General features: G+C 42.3%; 1 protein-coding gene across 3 annotated transcripts in view; it reads left to right on the forward strand.

Annotated features, from left to right (window-relative positions):
- The window catches only part of SEMA5B (semaphorin 5B), a 715815-nt gene that overhangs the window by 518840 nt on the left and 178767 nt on the right, over nucleotides 1-18208 (forward strand). For all 3 annotated transcript variants that reach the window (XM_069224666.1, XM_069224667.1, XM_069224668.1), the window contains one exon: nucleotides 10163-10261. In XM_069224666.1, the coding sequence (XP_069080767.1) occupies nucleotides 10163-10261 (99 nt within the window). The remainder of the gene's footprint in view (nucleotides 1-10162; nucleotides 10262-18208) is intronic.

Raw genomic sequence — 18208 nt, forward strand, 5'->3', positions numbered from 1 at the left:
CCAAATGCTATATATGAATACCTCATAAGTGCAACTACAATATTACACTTCACTATACATCTTGATTTTATGGATTAGGGTCTGCCTCTTGTACCAGCAGATGGCACTTTTTGCTAATCTAGGTGGTACTCAAGCATGACAGATTTGTTGTGACTTATATAGCAGTTATGGGACTCTGCAGTCGACGTACAAGTTAAACACTAGCACTCTGCTTCATACTTACATTTTTGCAGGTATTGAATTGTAGCCCCTTTACTTGATTTACTAACCTTGCGGACAACTTAATGCTCATATTGAGAGACAGTGTTTCTAATAGGTAAGTTGCAGACTTTGTAAGTACTTGAATGAAAGTTGGACCATCCTAGCCCTTTAACCTTACTTGACTGTCCTTATCTGCCAGTTTGTGAGCACTTGATAGACAGACACAAGACTAGCTTCTTGGGCAACAAAAGAAACATCATTTTTCTAATTCTGGAAATCCCTAGAGGTGGTGATGAGCTCCACCAGGCTGCTCAATCCCTAAGCGTTTGCTTACAAACAGATTTGAATAAACTCAACTGAAGGGAGTGTTGGCTGAGAAATGAGATCATCGAGGTCTTTTCAGTCTGTTCCTTACTCTGTCCTTGAAATAATTCCTCTACTGATCTTCCAACCGGTGAGAACTGAAACATGTCTTCTCATCCATCATGGGGCACTATCGATCTATCTGGTGTTAGATGAATCTTTCTTCTGTGTTCTGAGGGGTGAGGAGAAGATTTTACCCAATCATTCAAGTCAATTACAGTGCAACTCAGTAGTCACACGTTAAACATCAGAGTCCAAATTAAAGTTTCAAAGGGCTTTATTAAAGACTCAAAGCCAAAGTTACATTAGTGAGTCTTAAAACCATAGTATAGATATACAAAATCACCAGTGGAGAATGTAAGCGTCACACAATATTAAATCGAAGCAGCATATAAAAGACCAGGACTTCAAAAGGAAACAAAGAGAAACATCAGGAAAAGTATGTGATGTCTGGATTCTAAAATGAAGTTCTGTTGCCTAGCCATTGAATCTAGCTCCTAAACTATTTAAGTATTTAAAAAAATCTGAGAAAAGTTAGCCAACAGAACTTTTGTAGAAGATTCCATTCAAGAGAGGTACGGTGGCATCAAGCCACATAGAAAGTATGAGTTATGTACCTCAGAAAGGTCTGCTCTGAGTAAGGGACAAAAGGAATCTGAATCTCTCACCAACGAAACCACATGAAAATCTCAGTTCTTCCAGGTGTGATGACATCATAACCAAAACTCTCATTTGAAAAACAAATCTACCCCCCTCTATTTCTCCTTTACTCATCCCAAGCCGCATCCTATTACTATAAACTCCCAATTAACACTTCTGGATTACTCCCTCCTCTATCACTCCATTACTCTGGTCAATCCAACTAACAAACTCACATATCCTCTGCTCAAATTAACTCATAATAATCCTAATACTGTACTCCTATTTCCCTATAATAATCCACCACTAATTCCTCTTAGGTTGCGGAGTAGCGTGCTACTCGCCGAAAAGCACTTCGACACCTTATCAGAGGTAGTAAGCGCTATATAAATACAATAAAAATGTTGTTTCATTTGGCTTTAGCCAATCCCAATTCTACTACTTTTACTAGCACCCGCATGTATTTTTTTTTTAACCAGGCCCACGAGGCAGAAGTACATAGGTTTTAATAGGTGTATTACCTGGGCAATAATCTGAGGATTTTCGATAGTGATTGCCATAGTATCGGTCAGAAACGGGTGAAACCCTGGTTGGGCCTTTTTATTTAGCTGCCAGAGGAATGTTCAATAACATTCTGGATCCACTTCAAGTTTCTCGGGCTCTGGTCATTAGCATTAGTTCCTCATGCAGGGCTGTCTGGTTCGGGTGGAATGCTTTGTATGTCTGAGAGGGAACCATAAATGTTATTCTTGACTTGAGCGGGAACCACTGTAGATTTACTAGATGAGATTAATGTCATTGTATGTCTGGCCTACAGGTATCTGTCTTGCTGCATGAAGGACACCTTTGAAGGCCAGTGAACCTGCAAGTGGGACATTACCTATACTTTGGTGGGAGACTGCTAGCCGTTATACAAGGCTGAGCAAATCATGGATGTTTTCCTAGTAATATCAGGCATGTGGTCATGCAGGTTAAGGGTTTTCTCAGTCAAGCACTGGGACTTCAAGAATGCTGGAAGTGTTGTCCTCGTTTGAATATTTTTGAGTTCTCCAAGGGCAGCAGCTGCAATTCTTTTTCAGTTTCTTCCGTGCAAACGTTTTATTTCCCAGTTTTCAACAGTATGAGAGACATTTGTTAAGTCATGTCGTCCTTTTAAAAAGATCCTTAGGAATAGTTGGTAATCATCTGGATATTTGATGAATTGCCATCTCATAGTGTGCTGCACTTAGTACCTCAACAACTTCGAAGTAGACTGAATAATGGTGGACTTGCATTCAAAAGCACTAAACACAGTGGAGGAAGAGGTGGGTGAGTCTTAAAGACTCTGCATGCTTAAATTGAGATCAGGCTGTGTGGAATAAAACAAGCTACTTTCACTCTTAGCCATCTGACTTCACGCATGTCTAAGGAGTATGAGGGTGCGTTACCACCGATTAATTTGTAAAAAAAAAAAAAAAAAAAAAAAAGATAAGTGCAGGTGCCCGACATTTTTTTTTAAGTAGGCTATCACTCAGTTTCAGCAGCAGTACCAGCTAGTTCACTCCTGTTGGCACCCACTTCTACAGCTGGTGGTGCACTTACTCCATTGCTGCATGGCCTTCGCCCAAAGCTGGATCTTGGCAATCCTGTGATGCAAACAAGACTCACGTCCTCAACAGGAGAGTAGCATGGTTCTTCCCTCAAGAAAAAATGGAAACATTTGGAAAAATGAGAGCAAATAGTGCCTTTTACAGAGGAGTTTTTCCTTTAAAGATGCTCAAGAGCCCTTGGCTCTAAAAGGGCATTCACAAGGGCAGTGAAGGGTTATGCATTTGTCTATTCCATTAGGGGTGATACCTCTTCTCCTCTAAATTACGAAGTGTGACAAACAGATGTGATGTCTCTTCTCACTCTAGCATGGGGTGAAAGACAAGGGATGATAATGTCTCTTCCTTATATGGTATAAAGTTGCAGACAAGGCATGATGTCATTTTTCTTTCAGGATTATTTGGGAACATGAAGTTTCACATAGGGTAGACTGCATAAACTTTGAACCGGTGCTATGAAATTTTGTATTGATCAACCAAAGGAAAAACAGGATGTTCACTGACCTAACAGGAAAAAACAATATTTTGTTTTCGTTCAAGAGTGCAGATATTATTTTTGCAGTGGTTGGTTGATGGAAATGTCTCTGCAAAATTGCACACACTTTTAAGAACTCTAAACAAACTGACCCTAGCAGAAGTGCCATTTGCTCCAACAGACTGGTGCTAAAATTGTATTTTTGCACAAGCTGGTCATTGGAAAGGTCATTTTTGGACTGATCAAACTATGTTGTACTACTAGTAATGTACACACCTCCTAGTAAAATACTATAATATTTAATGCATGCTTGTACTGACATTTTAAAGAAAGACCTTCAAGGTTGTTCTCACCGCAGTTAAAACCATATATGAACTCGGGCTGATTTCAAGTGCCCTGGTAATCCTGACTCGTCTGCTAACAGGAATATCTCAGGGTATACTCCTGGCCCCTTTTGGAATTCCTGTTAACTCACTTTAAAGTAGGTATTTAGTCCTGGTATTAGCAACACCAGGAGCTGAATTAATGGGGAAATAATGGGCACCTTGTAAAGAAACAATAAATTCCTGTTCCTCGAGTACAGACAGACTGAAAAATGCGGCGGCCTAAAATACCAGTGGAAGGGTTGTTTGAAAGCATAATCTCGGCTCTCACCTACTACTCTGAACTGTGACTGTGAGTGAGATTGTGCATGGCCCGGTGCATAAGTGGAGACGAAAAATAAGAGAGTGAGACTGATTCGAATGTTGAATGAATAAATCTTTATATGCATGATTATTTAAAACCTTTGCAAAAACACAATACATAAGAATTAATATGATTACTACAAAGCTTAAAATTGCAATGCATCATTAAAAGCCATAGCCTTCTCGACATCTATCATCACACCATTACCTGAAGCTCTCTTACACTAAAATCAGTTTAAATCACAGAGCATGGTGCATGTCCAATAATGCTATGTGGCATAAAGGTCATCTGTAAAAACTATAAAATGCAGACTCCTTACGGTACATGTTTATAGCGCATTACGAATGCTTGTTAAAAGGGATTGTGTGGCTAGAGGCTACTATGTGTATGAAATGTATGGTGCCTACAGAGCATATGTGCAAATTGTTTGTTGCGTAAATGCTGAAACTTGTACCCAAAGAGAAGTGTGAAAAATATACAGAGAAGTGTAAAATGAAAATGTATATAAAAATTATCTAAGAGTTTAAAATTAGAATACAAGTGCCCTGCAACGCAGTAACCTCCTCCCCTGAGCGCCTTCCCTTATGGCAGTGACCAGCTGTTCAGGCACTACTTCCAATCTCATAAGTAAATGCTAGTACACTGAGCAGTTGACCTCCATTAAAGCTGATCGGGTTCAACATTTCCGGGGAATGTTTCAGCCACTTTGTTAGCAACGTAGCTTTAGGTGCTGCCACCCCCTTTTTGATTTCTGAGCGCAGCTGGGCATGTGCTAGCAGTAGATTTTTCCTCATAATGGTGAAAAATATCCCAAAGAGGGCCAGCTCCATGGGAGTCTCAGCAGTAAATATGTATTTAACAGCTTCTTTACATGACCATGTCATGTTTCAAGAAAAGGGGTTTTAAAAGTCGACGTCTCTCTGAGGCCAATGTCTGGCAGCATCATATTAAATGACTAATAGGTTCGATATGATAGTTACAAAGAATACATTGCTGAGAGGGACCCCACTTTGACTTCCAACTACACATGAATTCCCAGGCAGGTAGTGTTGGGAGCTGCATATGTAGAATGCTCTGAAATGTTCGAGCTCCCAGGGCTGCTTTCATATACGGCTGGAGGTTGGCAGAGCTATGCGACTCAGCTAAACCCTCAGCCCCCATAATTTCCCTGATTATGGCTATGTCCTTTTCTCTGGAGATTTGCGTGCCATGTTTTTTCAATATCTTTTTCAGGTGGTCCTTCGAAATTCGGGGATCCGATGAATACGTGGGGACTAAGTCAAAAAATTCCACAGCTTGCCTCAGGTAGATGGCCCAGCTACTAGAAGCGTCTTCAAAGATTACTTTCAGCGAGCTCCTCAGACTGTATTGGCCCAAGAGACATCATAAGATAACTTGATTATGTCCTTTTTGCAATCTGTGTCCATACTTGTTATGCTAAATTCTAGGTGGATCCCTGCATGTCTGGTGATTTTGGGGACTTGAAAAATCCTTTTATAAGCTCTCATTTGGCATTTTTCCAGGAATTTCGTTAATCCTGCCAGGATATGCTAAGTGACTATAGGTAATCATGGGAAAACGTTTTGCTTTTATGACTCTTCTTACTGGTTCTGTTGTAGGTGATTGAAGCCGGAGATGGAGTTTAGCTAAAACATAAGTGGTTCTCTCTGCCTTAATTCTCAGCGCAGTTACCTGGCGAATGATTTTACCGGCGTTAGATAGCAACACTCCGAGGTACTGATACTTGTCTTCCGTGTCTATTTGCAATGCGGAGAGCTTCCACAGTCTTGGGTATTTATGGGTCTGACGTCCAAAAACCAGAACCTTGGTTTTTGCCGTATTAAACTTCAGTGCATTTTTTTCATTGTAATCATGCAGGATGGCCAAGTTCCTTTTCAAGTCTAATTGAGTCTGAGCAGCTAGGACTATATCATCCGCATATTGGATTATGGGGACCACTGTCTTTCCCAGTTTCGGGGGAAAAGTGTTTCCTCTAAGTAGGACTTCACCAAGGTCGGCCGTATACAGATTGAAGAGAGTTGGAACAATGACACATCCTTGTTTTAGGCCTTAATTGCTATATATTCTTTTGGTCACATACATAGGTGAGATCTTGACTCTCACCCATGTGTCAGAAGAAAGAGCCATAATAGCTGCTAATAGGTTCCCTGGTATCCCCCAGGTAGCTAGCTTTTTCCAGAGTGTATGGTGTTCTATGCCGTCAAAGGCCACACTATAATCAATGAAACATGCAAAGAAAGGTTGAGCGGCTGGTTTCAAGGTTTTCTGTCCTAAGTATGCGAGAGCCAGCACATTATCTAGAGTGGATGAGCTCGGCCTAAATCCTGTTTGGTACAGTGGAATAATATTATTTTCTGTGATCCAGTGTTCCAGTTCTCTAAGCAGGACCCTTTTGTAGGCCTTACCATCCACATCCAGTAAAGCTATTAACCTATAGTTTCCCGGGAGGGTGGAGTCTCCCTTTTTAAAGATTGAATGCAATATTGAGCCTTTCCAGGCTCCTGGGATGCCTTATTGGCGAAGGCAGTTATTAAAAAGGGTGGTCAAGGGGGCAGCTCAGAATTCTTGGTCGTCCTTAAATATGCTCCCTGGAATGCCATTTGGGCCTGGGGCTCCGTCCCACCTGATGCTGCTGAGGGCCATTTTCTCTACATTTGTTCAGGGGTAACAAAGCTTGTAAATGGATCCATCGTTCTCCAGTCTTCTTCTGCTTCAGTTTCCATGCCTTGCCCTTGAGGTCTTTCCTTGCCTATCTGCTGAGAGTTTCTACTGCCGGGGATTTGTTCCTTCTATATCTTCTTTCTAACAGCCTGCACTTTCGTTTGCTCTGTACATGTTCCCTTGTTGGAGTTCGCATTATCGAGGCAAATGGCCAACCCTTATATAAAAAAAAAAAAAATACGTACAATAAAATGAACTACGAAAACTAGAAAAAACATATAGACTCTTCATCCAGCATCCTGTCAGCATGAACAAGTACAAGATAATATGTAAGTCAAAATGCAGTAAATGTCACCGTTACCAGTGACAGTACGCACTTGACTTAAGTGAAGGTGGTTCAAAATGATTCCTGGTGGTGCCTTCTGGCAACTACCAGCTCAAGTTAAACACTGTGTGTTCCACTATACCAAAGACCAGGGGTGCATGAGTTGCCTTCAACAACAATATGCAGAGCATCAGTCATCACCTAACGGTTTGGGGGTGCTATCTTACATTTTGTTCTGAATCCAACTGGCAGTTGCAGAGAAGATTTGCTCTTGAAGTGGCCTTATATAGACCTCTCTGTATGTTTCCAAGACAATTCTGATTAGATACTGATCCTGAGTGTGGTAAATGTTTTCTTAGCAGAGTTGAATTTTGTACTGTTTTAACCTAAATAGTAGAACACATTTGGTAGAATAGGCAGGTATTTGCCGGAAGGTTTCTTGTTTGTGAGGATATTTTGCTGCATAGAATGTCTAATACTTTAAAAGAAAACCAAGTGAGTACGTCTCTGTTTTGAATAAAGCATTTGATGTTTTTATGTCACAGGAAGGTAATTCAAATTCATTATTGATTTTTTCCAAGAATACATTCACAGTGTTTGAGTGAAATTTCAGTCAGTGGAGGGCGGGGCAGTGTAAGAGAAAAGGAGGTAGCACAGTGTTCAATCACCTTTGTCACCCTTGGAATGTAAGTGTCGCACTGGAGAATGTCACCCATTGCTTTAGATGTACGAGTCACACCATTGCACAAAGGCACTCTTGGAAAAAGGGATTATACATCCTGTTGGGTCTTAATCCGAGATTCCTGCAGTTGGTTGTTCTGTGCTAGCAAGGTATCAGTGGTAAATCTTGACATTATGCAATATTTCCTACACATATGTGGTAGCATGATGAGGCATGACTTTAGAAACACATAAAGACACAGCATTTGATTACTCATTGATCATTGTTCGGATCAAGGTGATTTACACACTGTGTACAGATAGTTAATGCATACAGTGAAATATCACAGGTGCATGACACAACATTGTGAAAATATGTAGGATTAACTAAAGAGTGAAATTTTCAAGCTGGCCGCAGAAAGTAGGAAGATTGCGATAATGTGTTAACGCCCCATAACCCTAGTCCTTTACATCTCTCAGGTGTGGTTTCAAACACTTGGAAAGCAAGCTACTCTTTTGCGCAATGTTCTTGCGTGGGGTCATAAATGCCATTCAACAGGAACCTCTTTCCTGATGAAAGTAATAGTTGGTGACTTCATTTTGAGAGTGACAGGTCATATTATGGACAATTTTGCTTTATTGTTTACTGTCTTGTTAATTCTGATTCTGCCTGATCATAGTCTTCTATTGTACTGTAGGTTGCATTGAGTTTACCAATGTTGGGTTCTGTTATGCTGTGCTCTCTGTTGTGTTGCTTTATGTTATGATTCTCTGCTAGGTTATGTTATCTTTTGCTGTTTCCTGTTATATTATGTTCTATTGTGCCTCATTCTCTTATCAGCATTTTTATAGCTGCTCCTACCTTTTGTAGGTCTTGAACGACGTTCTTAATCTGGACACTCTTTCTAGTTGTTGGATTCTCATTGACCAAACACACTATATGTGAAAAGCAAAATATATTATTTTCCCCATGCATGGTTAGCCTCTGTCTGAATTGGTCTCATGTTATACTTGTTGCATTTTTACAACAGCACTGATCTTCCAAATTCACCATTCTCTAACAACTTATTATGGGTTTATAAGGGGGGCCAGGGAAGTAGATTATGTTACTTGACCCATAGTCACCTGTAATAAGGATCAGTTCATGAAGTGCTTTGTGCGCTCTTACAAAAGATCATGGGGTGCTGTGCGGGCTCACTTAGACTAGAAAAGAATGGGGCCCAATACGTCACAGCAGGTTCTGAGTTTTAAAGGAAGCAAATGGGCTATTTAGACTTATGACCTTGGACCCTCTTGCTGGAGGAAGCTGGAAACACATCATCAGGCATCAGTGTTTTATACCATGGTGTCCTAGGGGCTGTAAAACTATTGCAGAATGCGGGATTTAGCATCTTTGCCACTTGAATCTCTCTCAGAGCTGATTAATTCCACATTTTGAGAGTTCAACGCCTATGGTATGTGCAATCCTTGCACTTGGCTTCCAAAAGTTCTCTCCTGCTATCGTCCCCTTTCTGATGCTTTGGACCAAGTTGTCCCTGCAGGGTTTAGGCCAAATTTCCCAAAATTTGTGTGGGTCCTCTGAGGGTTTTGAGAGTATATAAACATACTATTGGTAGAAACAGTCAAGAAAACACTAGCGACAATTTAGAGGAGATATATCCATTGTAAATGTGTACCATACATAACTAGTACAAGGAATACTTGAACTAAACTAAAGTAATATTGAAGGCACGTAACACAAATGTACTATATTTCAAGTAGAAGTAGGAACTAGCAATTGCCAAGGTTACATACATTATTTCCACCCAAATTACCCTCGTACTTTTATTATTTCTTTATGGAGTTTGGCAGCCAGTTATGTAGGATCTCTAAGTAAAGCTGATCTACCTGATTTTCTCCTCTTTTTGATTTTCCTCTGATGTCTATATAATTCCTCACATGACAGTATGTTTGGCAAGATAAACCAGTGCTTTAGGTTCTTTAAGAACTGCATATTAAAGCTACGGAATAAAGCATTGTTATTTAAAAATCTCACTCCCTTCCCCGACAGGAGCAACGTCCAAAAAAAGTCTTTGGGGAGAGGGTCGCTCTTCAGGATTATCAGGCATATTCATGCTGTTTTCTTGAACTCTATAAATAATCCAGAAGCATGCAGTTTTCTATATTTTTAATATAAAGCCGGCGTTCTATCATTATTTGCTTTATTTATTTATTTTTAAACAACGGTATTGTACTTTGAGACCTCATGTTCATTAAAACCGTGTTACAAAGAAAGGTCTACACTTATACAACTAGCATTAGTAAACCATTATGTCTAGCCTCTGCACTGATAGCCATCAGTTGAATACTTGCAATGGTTATACACAATTGTGCAAACCCTATAACTGTTACCTTTACTTCCTGCATTATGTATTTGCATCAAAAAATATTCTGGCTTGTCTGGGCCATTCGAGGCCATTTACATCTCTGCTGACAAAACAACCACAGAAATTCAACCACAGTTTTGTTGCTGAGGGTGTGACTGTTTGTTGTTTTTCTCTGCAGGAGGAGTGCCAGAATTATGTGCGGGTGTTGATTGTTAATGGAAAGAAAGTATTTACGTGTGGAACCAACGCTTTTTCACCAGTGTGCTCTAGTAGACAGGTAAGTTGTTTCCTTTGTAGCTTTCAATCTTAAGGTGGTTTTATAGATGTGATAATGCTTTTGCCTCCTCCAGTGGACATTTTTGGTTTCCGCCCATCTGAGTGATGAGTATGCCATTTTCCGTGGTCAACAGTTATAAACATATTGTAATCCTCCATATTGTCACTAACCTTCCTCAAGGCTTTGTTTCTGAATAATCTAAAGCAAAGTTTAGCAAACACAATCAACCTATGAATTTGTTTTTGAAAATGTCCATTGTTTTATGTTTTGTTCAACTAAAAGTGATCATTCATAGCATGAACTTGAAAAAGGAGCAAATTCCTTAGTCCTGCTGCCCGTAATGAAAATGCACATCCAGATATATGTTTCATCCTTGTCCTAGGAATACGAAGGAGAAGAACAATCGATGGTCATAGAGATGAGATGCTACACTTTAGCGGAAGTGAAAGGCCACTCAAAAGTCCCAGCGTATGACACAGAGTGACTTAGTTCCTACATTTTACCACTAGCAGCCAATGTAAAGACTTGGGGGTGGGGTTGGTGTTGGTATTTGGATTTGGATTTGGTCTAAGAGACATTGGTGGACCCTGCAATGGTGAGGAGCCATCACCCACATCTAAACAGAGTTAATGTATACCCCCTGTTCTTATGTTCACTAGTTTATCTCCATTTTATTTAATAATTTAGGAGAAGGGATATGTGTTTTTTCTGGCACGGTTTCCCCGGTCGTTGTTGGAGAGCAGCACACTCTGACATAATTGATTTAACCAATCGCTTGTCTTGGGATGACCCATACAGTGAGAGGATTTGTTGCTGACAATGTTGTGAACCCCATGTATTTTTTTCCCCAAAAAACACATAGAAGGAATATGTTTTGGCTTCTCCCGCTGTGCTTCAACATATACTCAGCTACATTTCAAGGGTTTGCATCCCACTTGGGCAGAGCCCTAGGCCCACCTGCTGCTTGAGGCATTGCTTATTAGATGCTCCCTAAGAGGAACACATGATGATATCTTGGGCCTTTATGTTTGGATGGGCCTTAAAGTTTATTGCTTTATTCAAAGCTTAATGGTTAACACAAGCTGGCCAGACATTTTGCTTGGACCTTCCATTATTGATCAGGAGTAAATCTGGCACTTCTCCACTATATATATTTTTAACAATATCTACATTGTTTATCTTGAAGTGTCTTCTACCATTGAGATTATAGTAAGCACAGATAGGTCACCTACTTCTGCTGCTCACAGTTGCTCTCTATGTAGAGAAAAGGTAAAGGAGTTAATGAAAGACTTGGTCTGCTTTTTCTAGAGGAAAGACTTGGTCTGCTTTTTCTAGAGGAAAAATTACCTGGGATAATAGAAAAGAGAATGCCGAAAATTTGGACCCAGCCCTTAAGGGTAAATATCTTAAACAAGATATGTGATATGCTCAGTTGCCCTACCTTCATTTTATTAAAATCTGCCTTCTATTGAAGAGGAGCCCAGTACTAATGGAGGTGTTTTCAGTTTATTTAGCAAGCCAGTAGCACTAATCTGCATATGTCCAGCAATGCGGAAGATCAAGGCAATCTTAGATAAATGGTGAAAATCTGTATAAAACGATCTTCACAAAATGTATAACACGCCTCTATCCTCTAGAAAGAGCTTAAATAGATTTTCCTACGGTAAGCAGAAACTTACTCCATCTGTACTTCCCAGTTTTTAGCCAAGGGCTTCCACCTCCTTTCCTCCGTGGGAAAAGATTACCCTGAACTCCTAAGTAACAGCAAAGCAGGGCACATTTCTTGTCTACTTTTACCTTTGATTGGCTTTGTTCATTGGCTTAAGGAGCAGGTTCTAAAGTGGTGGTTTGTTGTCAAACTAGGGCTTGTGACTGGAAGTTTGAAGGGGTCCAATAAGGTTTCCATTATGAAACAGCCCTCACAGGATTCCAAGCCGTTTCTCAGGTGCTGGATGGCATGCTGAATTCTTCAGCAGGGTTGCCTCGTCTTCACAGTCTGATTGGTCCGACAAGTATGACTTCAGTTTTAAAAGTGGTCATTCATAGAAACTAATGCTGTCAAGACTAGCTCTGCACCTCAATCCAAGTCTCCACAGCATTCTGCAGTGTTCCATAGCTTTGCTCCCATGGTCGCCACCATGATTTCCAGGACATTTGGGTGATGTCTCTACAGAACACTGGGTGATCAAAGTAACACAAGGGGTACAGAGTGGAGTTTTTGGAGTCCCTTTCCACTTCTAGTTACAGGTCTAACAATTGGCATCCGGATATCAGCAAGAGACTAGCAATTAAACATAGCTTGCAGAAACTTTTGGACAAGAAGGCAGTATCCCCAGTAACCTCAACTGCAGAAGACCTTGGGGTGTGCTCTCACATATTTCTTGTAAAATATGTGTGGAATGCTGTATGATCATCAACCTATGGCAAGCCGAAATATCATTGTCAATGATTAGTTTTAAGAAGGACTGTTTACAGCAAGTCATTCCTCTAGTTTTTCCAAGAGATTTTGCATCTTTTTTTGGTTTTAGGGGACACTTATCTGCATGTACCCATTTATCCCAAATATTAATATCTACGGTTTGTTGTGGGAGACCTTCATGTCTAATTACAGGTCCCACCTTTTATCCTGAAATCAGCTCTATGAATCTTCACCAAGGGCTTTGCTTCTCTGATGGGTGTTTGCCACAATGATTTAGATCGCCATAATCCATATCTAGATGATTAGATGATCCATGCAGATTCTGCAATGTAGGTACAGATTGCGTTTTCCAGATGTGTGGCCTATTATGTCAACATGTTTTTCTTATCAGCCTCTTGTAGTCTCAACTACTTCCATCTGAAAGTTTACAATTCACCAGGGCTAGATCCTGTATAGAACTGAGAAGTATATTCCTCCTAAAGGCTTCAGCTATCTAATAAGGCTCTCACCTACAAGTTCTCCTTTTTGCACAAAATGCCTAGTTTGAAAATTGTCCTGAGTCCACAATAGGTATCTTGATCATAATATGCTCTTTCTGTAGTTACAATTGTTAGTCTTTGTGACGATCTGTCTTTTCGTTCAAGCAGCTGCAGTTTTTGTACTACTATGGGCAAGACTTCACCTGGGGACACTCATCCGATGTGTCTCAGCATTTGAAGCCTTTAACTCTTGTATTGGATGCTTCTATCTTTCTACCTCACCACGTCAATTCACAGAGAACTGCAATGGTCAATGCCTCACCAGGAGCATGTTAAGTAAGGAGAGTGCACATGGTCTTTTTTTGTGACCCTTGTCATTCGCACAACAGAAATCTTGGGATTTGATGGATGAACAATATTAGAGAGCATATGAGCTCTGGGGCATTAGTTGAAGAAAGATTTGACTAAATTTCAAAGCATAAAAATTGACTGCCGTTCACCTTGTCCTCTGGACCTTTGCTCTTTCTCTCTGGGAGTAGTCGGTGGTAGTGCAGACCAACTACACAGTATTTCATCCTTCAGAAAGGGACAAGATAGAGATCTCTAGTAGCAATGCAGAGTTGCTCATGGGCAGGAGATCATCTACTATCTTTAAAGTGGTACATATCAGGGAAGTGGTCAACTGACTGACAGACTCCTTGAAGTGAGTCTTCCATTCCTCTCAACCTTTTTGTCTCTCCCGTAAAGCCTTTGCAGCTGTATGTGAGGACTTTGATGTTCCTTTGCTCAACCTCCTTACCTTAATAGCTGATATGTTGTTACCTCTGACCAGTGACAGATTGAAAGAGCTGGGTGCATGAGTAGGGGATTCTTTCCTTTGTCATTGGCCCATGTATTTGTCCTTGGAATATGTATTTCCCTCTTTCTGTGATCTCCAGAATGTTAGCTTGGACCTAAAGCAAGAGCACAGATGCCACCTTATCTTAGTCTTGGTTTTTTTTTGGGAGAAGAATGTGGTGGTTCTTGCTGTTTGGTCAGTTAACAACTTCTAGGAAGTGGGTACTTCACCCATTTCCTTGTCAGCTCTGCCCTCCAGTTCTCCTCCAAAGGCCTCAATATTTGGTCTGGAAGTTTAAAGCCTGGGGCTCCAGTGTTCAGGTTTCACTCATGTTTTAGTCCTGGATTATCAAGTCTCCCAGCATCCTACCTCTTTGCATACTAGTATTCATCATTGGTCTTTTTTCAGTTCTTTGTGAGAAGGTCAGACATCGCAATTGCTTGATTAATCACCTACCCTAACCTTGCAGCTTCTACACAAAGTATTTTCTTTGGGTTTGTCTTCTTCCATTCTTCGAGGCCAGTGGGCTGGTATTCGGGCTTTTGGTGAACCATGGGGTGGTGTGGAGGAGATTGATTCTTAACAGCTAGGATGCCCAAGTTGTTGCCTTGGTCCTGTCCTCAAATTAAATCTTTTTCTTCAGTATGGGATTTACCCTTAAAGCATTCTGCTTTACAGTGTTCCACTTTTGATTTGTTATAATTTACCCTCTTCAGTTCCTTTCCCTTCCAGGACTTGTTCCTTGTATGTAGGAAGTTGGCTCTGTATGTGCTATTTCAAAGTAAGGAATAGCATGCACAGAGTCCAAGGGTTCCCCTTAGAGGTAAAATAGTGGTAAAAATAGATAATACTAATGCTCTATTTTGTGGTAGTGTGGTCGAGCAGTAGGCTTATCCAAGGAGTAGTGTTAAGCATTTGTTGTACATACACATAGACAATAAATGAGGTACACACACTCAGAGACAAATCCAGCCAATAGGTTTTTGTATAGAAAAATATCTTTTCCTTAGTTTATTTTAAGAACCACAGGTTCAAATAATTCTACATGTAATATCTCATTTGAAAGGTATTGCAGGTAAGTACTTTAGGAACTTTAAATCATAAAAATTGCATGTATACTTTTCAAGTTATTGACAAATAGCTGTTTTAAAAGTGGACACAGTGCAATTTTCACAGTTCCTAGGGGAGGTAAGTTTTGGTTAGTTTTACCAGGTAAGTAAGACACTTACAGGGTTCAGTTCTTGGCCCAAGGTAGCCCACCGTTGGGGGTTCAGAGCAACCCCAAAGTCACCACACCAGCAGCTCAGGGCCGGTCAGGTGCAGAGTTCAAAGTGGTGCCCAAAACACATAGGCTAGAATGGAGAGAAGGGGGTGCCCCGGTTCCGGTCTGCTTGCAGGTAAGTACCCGCGTCTTCGGAGGGCAGACCAGGGGGGTTTTGTAGGGCACCGGGGGGGACACAAGCCCACACAGAAATTTCACCCTCAGCAGCGCGGGGGCGGCCGGGTGCAGTGTAGAAACCAGCGTCGGGTTTGTAATGGAAGTCAATGGGAGATCTAGGGATCTCTTCAGCGCTGCAGGCAGGCAAGGGGGGGGTTCCTCGGGGAAACCTCCACTTGGTCAAGGGAGAGGGACTCCTGGGGGTCACTTCTCCAGTGAAAGTCCGGTCCTTCAGGTCCTGGGGGCTGCGGGTGCAGGGTCTCTCCCAGGCGTCGGGACTTTGGATTCAAAGAGTCGCGGTCAGGGGAAGCCTCGGGATTCCCTCTGCAGGCGGCGCTGTGGGGGCTCAGGGGGGACAGGTTTTGGTACTCACAGTATCAGAGTAGTCCTGGGGTCCCTCCTGAGGTGTTGGATCTCCACCAGCCGAGTCGGGGTCGCCGGGTGCAGTGTTGCAAGTCTCACGCTTCTTGCGGGGAGCTTGCAGGGTTCTTTCAAAGCTGCTGGAAACAAAGTTGCAGCCTTTCTTGGAGCAGGTCCGCTGTCCTCGGGAGTTTCTTGTCTTTTCGAAGCAGGGGCAGTCCTCAGAGGATGTCGAGGTCGCTGGTCCCTTTGGAAGGCGTCGCTGGAGCAGGATCTTTGGAAGGCAGGAGACAGGCCGGTGAGTTTCTGGAGCCAAGGCAGTTGTCGTCTTCTGGTCTTCCTCTGCAGGGGTTTTCAGCTAGGCAGTCCTTCTTCTTGTAGTTTGCAGGAATCTAATTTTCTAGGGTTCAGGGTAGCCCTTAAATACTAAATTTAAGGGCGTGTTTAGGTCTGGGGGGTTAGTAGCCAATGGCTACTAGCCCTGAGGGTGGGTACACCCTCTTTGTGCCTCCTCCCAAGGGGAGGGGGTCACAATCCTAACCCTATTGGGGGAATCCTTCATCTGCAAGATGGAGGATTTCTAAAAGTTAGAGTCACTTCAGCTCAGGACACCTTAGGGGCTGTCCTGACTGGCCAGTGACTCCTCCTTGTTGCTTTCTTTGTTCCCTCCAGCCTTGCCGCCAAAAGTGGGGGCCGTGGCCGGAGGGGGCGGGCAACTCCACTAAGCTGGAGTGCCCTGCTGGGCTGTGACAAAGGGGTGAGCCTTTGAGGCTCACCGCCAGGTGTTACAGCTCCTGCCTGGGGGAGGTGTTAGCATCTCCACCCAGTGCAGGCTTTGTTACTGGCCTCAGAGTGACAAAGGCACTCTCCCCATGGGGCCAGCAACATGTCTCTAGTGTGGCAGGCTGCTGGAACTAGTCAGCCTACACAGATAGTCGGTTAAGTTTCAGGGGGCACCTCTAAGGTGCCCTCTGTGGTGTATTTTACAATAAAATGTACACTGGCATCAGTGTGCATTTATTGTGCTGAGAAGTTTGATACCAAACTTCCCAGTTTTCAGTGTAGCCATTATGGTGCTGTGGAGTTCGTGTTTGACAAACTCCCAGACCATATACTCTTATGGCTACCCTGCACTTACAATGTCTAAGGTTTTGTTTAGACACTGTAGGGGTACCATGCTCATGCACTGGTACCCTCACCTATGGTATAGTGCACCCTGCCTTAGGGCTGTAAGGCCTGCTAGAGGGGTGTCTTACCTATACTGCATAGGCAGTGAGAGGCTGGCATGGCACCCTGAGGGGAGTGCCATGTCGACTTACTCGTTTTGTCCTCACTAGCACACACAAGCTGGCAAGCAGTGTGTCTGTGCTGAGTGGGAGGTTTCCAGGGTGGCATAAGACATGCTGCAGCCCTTAGAGACCTTCCTTGGCATCAGGGCCCTTGGTACTAGAAGTACCAGTTACAAGGGACTTATCTGGATGCCAGGGTCTGCCAATTGTGGATACAAAAGTACAGGTTAGGGAAAGAACATTGGTGCTGGGGCCTGGTTAGCAGGCCTCAGCACACTTTCAATTGTAAACATAGCATCAGCAAAGGCAAAAAGTCAGGGGGCAACCATGCCAAGGAGGCATTTCCTTACATTGTAGCACATAAATTGGGCAAACTTGGGTTCTCTGGTTACCCATGCCCCCGTCTCGAGAATTTTTTCTGTCCAGATGGATATTTCTTGGCCACAGGTGGATTCCGAAGGCATTACATTTTGTTGCTGTGCTCTCTGTCCTGTACTGCCACAGGGGCTCAATGATCATCTTTTTGTGGTTTATCTGCATTGAAAACCTTTGTGTTCTTCTTTCATTGTCCTTTGTGGCTGTTTTCCCTTGTCCGCATACACGTTTTCTTGGGTAATGCCCATATTAGTAAAGATTGAGAAAAGAAAGAGGATGAAGAGGTAGTGTGCAAATCACTTACCGTAATATGCTTCATCTGATTCCTTATCCCAATCTTTGCATTGCTAAAACAGGCCACGTATGGACCTATGGCTGCTTCTTGGAGCAAGGGTACTCTACTTAGGAGTTGGCAGACGGAGGATAGCTGAGTTGTAGTCCCCAGAGGGGTGAAGTCTCCCTCTTGGAGGAACCAGAGCAGCTTTCTACTTTTTAGACGGACCGTGGGGTGCCTGACAGGGAAGTGCCAACACCTTGGATTAGTAAGGACTGGACTGATGAAGGTGATAATTGGAGTAATGAGATTACCAGTGACTAATCAGTCCGTTTAGGAGATATTTTTCCAAGAATCCTAAAGCGTATCAAGAACATATTTTCTGGAACCTGAAAAGGAACATTGGGGATTGGAATTCATGTTTTAAGGCTTCATTCCGAAGGAAACTTGGACTAACACTAGAGTAAGACTCCAG

This window comes from Pleurodeles waltl, chromosome 3_1 (genome assembly GCF_031143425.1).
Source record: "Pleurodeles waltl isolate 20211129_DDA chromosome 3_1, aPleWal1.hap1.20221129, whole genome shotgun sequence".
Classification (NCBI taxonomy): Eukaryota; Metazoa; Chordata; class Amphibia; order Caudata; family Salamandridae; genus Pleurodeles; species Pleurodeles waltl.